General features: G+C 32.3%; 1 protein-coding gene across 1 annotated transcript in view; it reads left to right on the plus strand.

The window, feature by feature from the left end:
* The window catches only part of HLCS (holocarboxylase synthetase), a 105,461-nt gene that overhangs the window by 87,531 nt on the left and 5,697 nt on the right, over positions 1–12,233 (plus strand). The window contains 3 exon segments of the mRNA XM_051984834.1: positions 619–686; positions 6,078–6,238; positions 10,735–10,849. Coding sequence (XP_051840794.1) covers positions 619–686; positions 6,078–6,238; positions 10,735–10,849 — 344 coding nt within the window.

Genomic DNA, 12,233 nt, shown 5'->3' on the forward strand with positions numbered 1-12,233 from the left:
TTCTTTTAAGTGAAGCCATTTTAAAAGCAGAAACCAAGCCTAAAATAATCCAGAGTTCTCAGAAGGTGTGGATTTATTTACTATAGTTAAAACATAATTAGTTCTCCTGGGAAAGTGTATCTTTTAAACTGCTTTATTGCCACCATATTGATTTTCTAAATAATCGGAAACTTATGTTATTATATATATTCTAAAGTTTGAACAAAAATGCACTTTAAGTAGAAACAAATGTCAGGAATTGCTGGTTGTTTTTTGTTGGAGATAGGGACACCAGCTTGCAAAAAATACGCCCTTGATAGAAAATTTTGAAAAAATTCAATTCAAAGAAACTTTGTGGTATGTGTATTATTTTGTGTGTGTGTGTGCATGTGCGGCACACACACACATTCACAACCCTTTTTGGGAAGTTCTGCTGAGATTCTCTTGATAATTTAGTAAATGATCTTTATGTTTTTTCCAGATTTTAAATTAATCAAAGAAACCTTTAGCTACCATACTTATAAGTAATTACAAAACAAATAATGGTCCAAAATGGATCAATGTATTTATTTATTTAATATGGGGTGAAGGGGGTTTTCATTTTCATTTTTTGCTGACCATCTTTTCCACAATTTGCAGGTTGATGTTTGAGGTGCCATCAGACCTCGGTTTAGTAGCAATTGCAGCCCAGCAAACACAAGGAAAAGGTAAGTCAACTCTTGTTATCATATTCCAAAATCTCAGCCTTATGTTTCATTGGAATTGCCTTGGAACTATAGTCATTTGAGGTGTTTGATGTAAAAAAATTACTATTATCATAATCAAAAATCATAATCTATCAATAAATAAATCATAGTAACCAATAAATAATAATCAAAATGAATAGCAAGGTTAAAACACTCTTGGTAGTCTATCATGTCATTTTATGTCCATAGTCATTTTAACTTTTGGTTAGTTAAATCCTATACATTTTCCTTAATGATTTTCAGGCTTCATAGTACTAATTGAGGCCATATTATATGTGAACTTATTTTTTCAAATCCGCAAGTATGTATTATATTAATGTTTTAACATTTAAAGGAAGAGAGAAGGTGATTGAAAAGATGGAGACATTTCACTATCATATGTACTGTGCACATAATAAGCAAAAGTGGAAAGTACACTGGTTTGAAGAATCCGGGCCTTGTCATATGTAAAATGACATAAAAGTTAGAACATGATAGCCTCAGAGACTCCCTTCTAACTTTAAATCTAATCAGGAATTCTCAAAGTTTCTACTAAGAAGGCAAAGAAATCTTGTCTTTGTCTTTCCTTAAATTGTGTTAATATTGTGGGAATTAAATCTATAGCACTTACAATAAAATAAGATGTCTTCAAGATCACAGAATTGGGTGAAGAAGTATCTCCACACAAGATGGCCAGGCTTCTCCTTAGGTTGGGCAGGAGGAAATGGTACGAGCTAACAGTCAATGACCTAAGTGGTCATAAGGTGGTCACATGCTTTTGTTGGACAAGGGATTAATCCAGAGGTACAAAATTATTTATACCACGATGGGTTTAGTCACAATAACAAGAAAAAATAAGGATAAATTCCAACTTGAAAGTTGGAATCTGTAGCTCACAGCTCTGGGAACTATAGTTCTATATGCTACTTCTACTATAGTATAGTATTATTTACTGGAACTATAGTTCTATTAAAATGATTAATATTCTTTGTAATAGAGTGTAATACTCTATGACATCTATGTTAAAGACAATTCTAACTCTTAGAAACCTATAAGAACTGAAACAGTCTATAAGCATTGTGGGAATAAATTTGCTCATTAATCTTACAAATGAAAAAATATTTGTAAAGTCCTTAGCAGAGAGCCTAGCTCATGGTTGTTGCTGCATTCAGGTCCTTCTGAATTCAAATTCAGCACCACTGGGGCTGGTGCTCTAAGATACAGATTTTTAAAAAAAGAAAAATAGCTGCTAACTAACATCATGTTCATACATCTGTATCCATATTCCCCCCGTTGAGAGCTCTTTCTAGCTTATTTTATTTTGTCTATAGTCTTTATTCTCTGGCCTTCAATTTGCTTTTTCTCAGGAAGATCAATTGTTTGATAACATAATGGAAGAGTGAATTTATTTAAGATGTGAAGCTGTCATAATGAATTGTGATCATGTAGTTTTCCCTTGATATATTAATTCAAGTAGCATGCACATAAAAAAACCACTAAAGTACTTTTTTTTTTCAAAAATAAAATTTTAATAATCATTGATATAACTACCATTCCAGCTCCCTCACACACCACAGAATGGAGAAACAGGACTGAAAGAGTAAACCTCACAATTCTGCCTATTAATTTACAGAATGGAAGTGTATTTAAAGAGAGGAGCAAATGGAAAAGACAATGTACTCTAATCAATCACTTGGTGTCAAGTGAAGAGAAAAATGATTAAGGAAGAAAAGAACCTCAAGGGTAAGGGGCAAAGTGAGAAGAAAAAGGTGGAAACATTGCTTATATATATATATCACTACAAAGGGGCATCCTACAAAGGGAGACCACTCTCCCTTTATTAGAGAGACCACTCATCCTGTCACAGGAGAATGGTGAGCTCCTCTTAGCAAGTTACATCTTCAAAAGTGGAAGTACATGGACTCAGGGAAGATATATTGAAGTGAATGAGAAAACAGTTATCAAGGGTAAGGCAAAGTTCATTAATGAACTACACAACCAAAGAGCAAAGTGATATCTTCTTTCTTACCTGCAGTAATTGGTATTTTGAGGCATAATGGGGGGCAAAAGCAATGGTTTTTAGAAGAGGGAGATCAAAATAGTTTCCTCAGAAGTTTGGAAAAATCCTATCCCCACAAACACACACACACACACACACACACACACACACACACACACACACACACACACAAAATAGAAAAAAAAGGATCAATTAGCTAAAATTGTATTGATAAACCAATTCAATAAAATATCAAATGAGCGATGTAAAATAAGAGCAAAACTAGACAAAATAAAAATAAAAAGCAAATTATCAGGATACAAAATTAAATCAACTACATTTCCATATAATAAAATAAAAATGAAAAATAGGGAAATTTCATTACAAATATAGAATGCATAATTATACCCCGTCCCTTAGCACATAGTCCATCATACATTCTAAATGGATGCTCAGCCCTATAATATTAAAGATCATACCAGAATTATGTGAGCAACAAAATGGACATTTTTTTCCTTGTCATCATGACTTCTCAGACCTCTCCAAAACAGAAGTGACATATCAGACAAAATCCAAAAGGTTTAAAAAAAAAAAGGGGTGGGGGGTGTGTGGAGTGGAAAGCTTACTCAGCATCTGTCCTTTACCTCCCACACTAGTAGCAGCAAGACTGGTACTGGTAGACCCGAAGATACTAGTAGGCACATTGGTTGGTACTTGCAATGAAATCCAACCCCACACTTTGGTTCCCCTTTCTCTTTTCAATGCCATGGAGACCACAGATCCAGGTTATAGAAGCTTTGAATGGTACCTCTTAGCACTGTCCAGAAAAGTTGTGTGTGGTGGTGTTGATAGGATGCTATGTAACATTCCTCTAAGCCTATAGGAAAGACCTCTGCAGAGTCTCAGGGCAGAGACCTGAAGTTGGTGAACCAGGAGTTATCCAGTAAATAAAAATTCAAAATTTAATTAAATTTAAACATTATTGTAAAATTTAAATTTAATTCAAAATTTAATTAAAATTAATTTTAATTATCAAGTGATGAAGATAAAGAAAACCACAAAGGAAATAAAATTTTAAAAGAAAAATAAATAAACTATTCTGCTCCCATCAGAAAATGTAAGAGGGAATGGATAATATATTCTGAATAGCATAGGATTTCAAGATATAGTTTAAGGTGACTTGAAACATTTTTAGCTAGAGAACAAAAATTTTAAGAATTTTGCTTTTTAATCACCCCCAACAGAAATGCAGAAAGAGTTAAGAAATTAATTTAGTCAGGGACAGTCACAGCAATAGGATGAAAGCAGAGAACTTTCAAAAGGTAGGAGAATAGTGAAGACCAAAGTTTTGTATATACACAATAGTCATTGCATGTATTTGTCTGAGAGAGCCTGAGACTGAGTTTCCTTAACTGTTTCTTCTGCTTTATGTTTTCAGAGCTTAATGTTTTTCTAAAAATTACCTGTGGCTACCTCATGAACTTGAGATTGAATAGAATTAGCATGGCAGTTACTGGTTGCCTAATGTGATGAACTTCATGTAGCAAGATGTCACCTGCAGGTCACAAAGGGACTTTAGGTTCAAGTGGACTAGGTTCAGTCTTAGGGAATTATTTTAGTATTAGCAGCAAAAAAAATGAAGCAAATTTTTCATTTCACTCTCATTCTTTACATCTCTATATGAAATTTTCCCAAGAAAACCTCCTTAAGCAAAACTTGATTTTTAATGATGTCTAGGATCTTCTCAAAAATGATTAATAAAATCTCTTTTAAAAAATTATCCTTTGGATAAGTTAATATATATCAGATTGTATCAGCTATTTATTCCATTGTAAAAGAAAATCCTTCATCAAAACTTAAAATGGATAAAAATAGAGTGCAGTCATCCAGCCAAATATAAAAAAGATTAATGTTTGACAATTTTATGGAAAATAATAGTGAATCCTTTCAGTTTTTGACAAATTTACTTGGCAAAACTATCTAACCACTTGACAGTAGATGGATTTTGGTGCACATCCTGTACCATATTACTCAGTAAGTTCCAGTTGTTGATGGACATAATTATGAAAAATAACTATATAAAGAATGCAAAAAATGAATCTACTCAATAGTGGAAGAGAAATAACTTTCAACAAATAGAAGGAATTATTAGATATGAGACGTGCTTAATCATATTAAAATTTTTTAAATGCTTGTGACAATAGAACCAAAAGAAAAAGGTTAGCTAAAATACTGTTTTTGGAATACAAGATAGTATTAAATCTAAATTATGTGAGGAACTTTTAAAAATTTATTAAGGCTTGCACTAGCTAAATAATCACTGGATATAATAGGCAGTAATGGAAAAAATGACATTTGCAAAAAATAGTTCACTAATCAAAGAAATACATTTTACAACAAGCTAGAGGTATATTGTCTCCTACAACAAATAAAAGCTTTAAAACTCAGTGAGAAACAGGTATACTCTTTCATTTTTGTTGGAATTGCAAACTTGCAATTGTCTTTTTAGAGAGCCATCTGGCACTTTATAGGGAAAGTTATAAAAAATAATCATCAAGCATTACTGTACTGTGCCTAAAGACAAAAGGCAATCCCCATCCTTATGGAACTTACATTTTAATGGAAAACATGTACCTAAAGTAGCATAATGTTTTTCCTTTGGCATTCAGTTCACACTGCTAGTGACAGGTTGTATCCCCAAAGGAATTCTAGGATTCTAGAATTCTGTGGATGGTTGTCTTGCTAAATTCTGGTTTGAAAGTCCTCAGAAAAGTGCCAACAATCTACCAATCAACAATCGGTACTTTGTCAAAGTCGATGGTTCAAATGAACAGCTACAAAGCATTTCCCCCAAATCAGAGGCTTAGACTCCCACAAAAACACTGAACCCATGAGAAAGAGAGTAGTAGAAGCCAATTTGAAATATCATGGTAGTGAGGTACATATGTGAAGAAATTAAGATTAAGTAAAAATTTTTGTTTCAATTGTTACTGAAAAAAAATTTTTCTTAATGTTAATGTTATGTCCTGCACATAGTTTAATACTTCTTTGACTTTTTTTTTTTATTCTGTTGTCTTATTCTGTGGAAGTGATAGTTTACTTAAGATCTTATTCCCTAAGCATTTCAGGTAATCAGTGCTTTCATATGATTTAATCTTTCTTAGGATCTTTGTCTTTCTTTAAAGAATTTTAAGATAATAATATGAAGATATGCAAGAAGAGCCATTTGTATTGCCATAAGTAATACCCACACTGATGGAATTACAGACCATTAAAATACTGCAATGTATATGCCATGCACACAAACATGAATATGTGTGCTGGAAAGCCTGTACAAAAACAGTACATTTCCTAATGGTTTATTTCTTTTCTAGGTCGTGATGGGAATGTCTGGCTTAGTCCTATGGGATGTTCTCTTTCTACCTTACACCTCCAAATCCCCTTATATTCTCATCTGGGTCAGAGAATTCCATTTGTTCAACACTTGATGTCTTTGGCAGTGGTGGAGGCAGTTCGATCAATTCCTGAGTATGAGGTACATATTCTAAATCACTTTTGTATGTGGGTTGGTTTTTTTTTTTTTTTTTGCTTTAATTATTTAATGCAAGACATATTATTTATTAGTCATTTTTAAAAAATCAGTGAATTTTAATTTATGCAGGAATGACATATAAAAGTTTGGTCAAGTTATATTCTAAATTAGCCATTGGCAAATACAGTTCATATTAGTTCTTAATAAAAGCAATAGAGACTATATCCATCATAAAATTCTTTGATAATTTCTTCTATTTGTTTACTTTGTTGTATTGAAATGTTTATTTGAATTCTTAAAAGTTCATTTGACTTATGATAGCAAGTGGATTGTTGTGCTGTGGAGAATCATTTTTGATGTATATGTGAGTATATAAAACCATTTTTCCAAATAACCTCAATGCATTCTTCCAGAAAGATTTTTTAAAACTATTTTAAGCTTTTTATTTTCAAAATATATACATGGATAACTTTCAAAATTCACCCTTACAAAATCTTATGTTCTAAGTTTTTTTCCCGCCCTCTTCCCAACCTCTTCCCTAGATGGCAAATAATGCAATATGTGTTAAACACATGCAGTTCTTGTATGTCCATTTTTAAAGATTTTTCAGAAATGATTGTAGCATAAATTTTCACATTTGATCAACTTATATCATAAATTTGATCTATACAAAGCTCAAAGGAGATGGAGTTTGATACATTGTTAGATTTCCTATATATATTGGACTGAGTTTTAGGCAACCAGACTCACTTGTACCTTTTTTTTACTAGCTATAAAGATACATTTGCCTGCTACATTGTCTGTGTCAGATACATCGTTTCTGATAATGTACCTAAGGCTGGGTCAAGAAAATTAATAATACACTACCAATTTCTTCTCAATTTCCCTTGATTCCACAAACCTTTTTCCCCCTCTCTAGATCTCTAGATCTTACTGGGAGAATTTCTCTGGCAAGCAAGTTTAGTTTTTGGCCAGCAAGATTTTTTTTCCTTGGGCTTTTTTGGTTGAAACCCCCTTGTGTCATTTCTGAAATAAGCAATTAAGAGTATGTCTTTTGAGAAAATCTCCAAATGAAAAACTAAACATCTTCAACTTCTTACATAATTCCCTTTTTAATGTTGCCATTTCCTAATATTTGCTGTTAATAAAACTTTGGCATTTTACAGAAGTGGTTAACTCAAGACATATGTTTCCTATATCAAATCAATGACATACACATTTACACATGAATTTATTGTAGCACCCAGTAGCCCTGCTGGAGTGTAAGTGTTCAGTTACATGCTTTAACATTCAGGCTTCAGAAGTTGCACTGTAAATTTTCACTTTGAAAACTGAGACTATAAAATCTTATAGCAGGAGTATATAGTTTAATCCTAGCAGAAATGGAACAAAGAAATGAGTTTAGCTCATGAGAAAGGAAATAAAATAATGCACCCAGAAAATGGTTGTTGGTTGTTGTTGTTTAAACTTGACCTTGCTTTAATTTTATGAAAACTTTGTTGTTGTTTTTTTAATCTCTGTAATAATATGCATTTCAGACTTCCATTACAGAGATTTTTATAGGTAACCTCAAGTAAAAGCAAGTGTCTATTGTATACTGGGGGTTTGTATTTAGCAAAAATAAAAATAAAATCTAAAATTTAAAATAGTTTGACAGGGGATAACAGATTCATAGGTTTAGAGTTTAGAGATGTTATAAGGTCATTTAGTTGAAGAATTCAGAGAAAGTTGGAAGATTTGCATGAAATGATCGGAATAAAGTAAGTCAAGCCAAAAGAGCAATATACTATGACTAACACTAAAAGGCAACTGTTTATTTCAATGGATCATTTTGGTTCCAGAGAACAAAGAAAGTGTTTCCTTTTGATAAACAATGTAACCTTTTTTCCTTTTGTTAGCCATTTAGTTTTGTTTACAAGGGAAAGTTCATTACAGTATTATAAGTGGGGAAATGAGTAATGTTCTCAAAGGAACAACTTTCTTAAAATGAGAAAACAGTTTGTGTAAGATATGCTGCTAGTTTTATCTAGATCCCTACATTCCTCAAGAGTGCTGCCACCAGTGGCACTTTTGTTTTGTTCTGCCTAACAGGTAAGTCTTTTGTTGCTTGAATGGTAGTAGCTCTTTCTGCTGTCCAGGTTCTTAAGTAACCCATGGCTGAGGGATGATGTCACACAGTGGTTGCATGTGCTATGCTTCTTAGAGGCATTTGAGTAGGAGTCTAGTTCCCATAGTTTCTGTCTGTTCATTTACTTTTCAGGAAACTTGTAAAGTAAACTTCAGTAAACTTTTTTGATCAATCAGCATCCTACATTTTCCAGATTTCTTTCAGAGAGAGTCTGTTTAGATAGAAATAACACAACAAAAGTAAAAAATAACACAATAGAAACAAAAGTATGTAATAGTAATAAGTGGAGAAATAATTACTAGTCATAAGTAGTTTAAGGAACCATAATAAAATGGTATATTATAAAAATTAATTTGCAAGTTCAGTGCCATATAAAACCACCAATGATTTATGATAATTTATAAGAGCAAAAGTTCTAGAATATCAAGGGAAATAGTGAAAAGAAAAATGAATTATTTGACTTCAAACTATATTACAAAACAGTAACCAAAGAAATCAGAAGTAACTTGGAATTTATTCCAATTACTTGGAATAAAAACTCCTGGAAAACCTGGAAATCAGTTTGGGAAAATTTTATAAATAATACCTTACACTATTCTGGAAAAATAAACTGAAGATGGATATAGTATTCAAATATAAAAAGATCACATCTTAACAAATTAAAAAAAGAAAAGGTATGAAGAATTTTGGTACCTTTTACAGCTATGTTATAAGGGATATGATTTTTATATTTTATTTTGTAATTTGTAAATTTTTATTTTAAATTTAATTTTAAAATTTTAATAAATTTTATGTATAAATTTTATATTTTATATTTTAATTTATAATTCTGATTGTGGATTTTTTTGTCTTCCATGCCTTGTATAATTTTATTTTATTTATCATTGTTTATTATTATCATTTATCATTTTTTATTATTTCTCTTTTTGAGAGAAATCTCTTTTTGGCTCCTTTTTAAAAAATTTTCATGCCTTAAAATATTATTTTATTATTTTGTGTGATAAACTCCAAGTATATGTGATTTGACTTTTAGGATCTTAGTGAGATCCTCCTAGAATTTCTCTACTTTTTTTGTCATCAGTAATTGGTGTTAGAGCATAAACTGCAATTATTTTCTTGGTGTTTATTCCCCTTCCCTCCTCTGCCCCTCCCAAAAAAAGTATACACTTTGATACTTTAATACAACAGATGAGACCAGATGATAGGAACAAATGAAAATGGATTCAAATATATGAGAAAATATAGTTCAGGAGAAACACATGAGACAAAAGACTTTAGATGTTAGGGGAAAACAACTTGAGCAAAAGGTACAGCTGACTTGCCTTCAGGAAATTGCAAAGTTTTTTTTAATGATTTCAAATTTCTCCCAGAAACAAAGATCTTTATTTCAGTACCAATATTCTACTTATATTATTTTTTGATTTCAAAACTTGGAACACAATAGTCTTCTATGAATTTAATATTACACAGTGCAGTGAGGAGACATGTAATAAGTATGCACAGTAAATAAATAACTTTGGAGAATGGGAGTAAAATAGAAAAAGGAAATGAACTGATCATGTGGTTGGGGGATGGGATTGATGTTCCATTAGTATTTGTAAGACATGAGAAAACCAAGAAGGCCCTTAATATTTGGATATGCTTCCTTTGCCAAGAATATTGGACAAGAGTCAAGTAGGATGGGTAGTGATTTTCATCATTGAAGGGAATATTCAAGTACATGATTTTAATAATTTTTTAAATGGGACCCCTTAAAACATTAGGTAATCTCTCTTAAGGAGTTTTTTGTTTTGGTTTTTTTATTTTGTTTTTCTTTCTTGGGAATTTATGTTTTCTGGTTTTGGGTTTAGTCATTTTTGTAAGGGGAGAAGACACTGAGGTTGGTACTAAAATTATTTTTCTAAGTCTATGTCTATTGTATGTAGAGCCTAATATAGGAAGGAGAGATGAGTTAATACTAGAGTATATTAATTTTTTTAAAATAATAGCTCTTTATTCTCAAAATATTGGTAAAGATAGTTTTTAACATTCACATTTGCAAAACCTTGTTTTTCAAATTTTTCTCTCCCTTTCTCCCTGACCCCTCCTGTAGACACCAGATAATCCAATATAGGTTAAACATGTGCAGTTCTTCTAAACATATTTTCACATTTATTTTGCTGAACAAGAAAATTCAGAAAAAGGGGGAAAAATGAGAATGTTAGTTCTACTAACTTCACTTACCATCAGTTCATGCAAGTCTCTTCAGACTTTTTGAATCTGAGTAGATTAATTTCAAGATGATTCACTTCAGTTTGCTTTTTAGATGACTTCCTAAGGTCCATTCAAACCAAATCAATTTGTGATTATTGTATTGGTTTTTTTTTAATAGGATATCAATTTAAGAGTAAAGTGGCCCAATGATATCTACTACAGTGATCAAATGAAGCTTGGAGGAGTTTTGGTCAATTCAACACTTATGGGAACAACTTTTCATATTCTTATTGGTAAGTTTTTACATTGTTTTACTAGCAATATTTGCACTACTACTACCACCAATCACATTGTGGTTGGTCTGTTTTTTTTTTATTTTTCAAGTAGAAAGTAAAAATAGATTTTGCTTCAGCTACTTTGAATTTCTCATCTCACTTAGTCTGTAGCTTTTATTTTCCTTTATCGCCATTCTACAGAGCAAAATACTGATAAGAGAAGGGACTTAAGAAGTTGGGAGTTCTTAAATTTATCTAGTCCTTTGAAATTTATCAGAATAGCAAATTTGAGACCCTGGAAAGGAAAAAGTTGCTGTCACACTGAAGATTTTGTGGGTATCCTAACCCTGTTCCATCTAGGAATATGGACTGGAGTCCTCCCCTAGAGAAGCCTTTTTGCCCTTGTTACCACTGTCCTGTCTCACTACCTTCCTACCTCTGAGTAGACATGAAAAAATAGAGTTCTAACCTTGCCCTGTCTTGAAGATTCAGAGGCCTCATTTGGACTTATTGCTAATGTGGAAGCAGCCAACTTCCATGCTCTACTTCAGTGTCTCACCCTTTTCATAATATTTGAATGCCCAGATTTCTGATCCCTTGTTGCAAGGGCCCTTTCCAAGGCCAGGGTCTCAGACCACAAACTGAACTAGGAATTATGAAGTATCAGAAGCATCATATTGAAATGAGCTAAAGAAAGTCATGTCAGATATAAGTTCAGTCAAGATTCGATCATTAGATGTTTATTATTTCAGATATTCCAAACCTGATTTTCTTATTGGTGGTTTAACACCTTCTGCTGTCATATTCATCCTAATATCACAAAATTATGTTATTTCAGAGTGAAAAGGGATTGTAATGGCCATCTCTGACTCTGGGATAGTGTTCTCCAAAGTAGAAGGCAGGGCAACCTGAGGTGTCATGGAATATTATCACAGAATGGAGAAGATTACTTCCCATCCTCCACAAAATAGCCACTCACAGAGCTTGCTTATCCTTCACCTATTGCATACAGATTCCAAAGCCAATGACTGTTCCTTCTGGAAAATTATGATCTTAACCTTGATCAGAACAACTAATGGGGGAAAAAAATTTTTTTAACACAAAAAACATTCTTCCAGAAGTTCTTATTCAATTGCTATTTCTGCTATTTCATAGCTAGTAAAAATGGAGAGTGATCATGGGGAGATTAGAGGAAATGGTACAAGGACATTGACAGTCTTTCTGAAGAACAATTACACTGCTCAGCATGGCACACTAGCTCAAAGAATGACCTGTGCTCTCTGAGCAAAGTAAAATTGGAGAGGCTCAAAATAAACATGAGATACACAAATTTAGAGACAGCTCCACTGTAAATGTTCATATAAAATAATTGTGCCCAACCTGTAGTAGAGCCACATCTTGT

This window comes from Antechinus flavipes, chromosome 3 (genome assembly GCF_016432865.1).
Source record: "Antechinus flavipes isolate AdamAnt ecotype Samford, QLD, Australia chromosome 3, AdamAnt_v2, whole genome shotgun sequence".
In the NCBI taxonomy this organism is placed as follows: domain Eukaryota; kingdom Metazoa; phylum Chordata; class Mammalia; order Dasyuromorphia; family Dasyuridae; genus Antechinus; species Antechinus flavipes.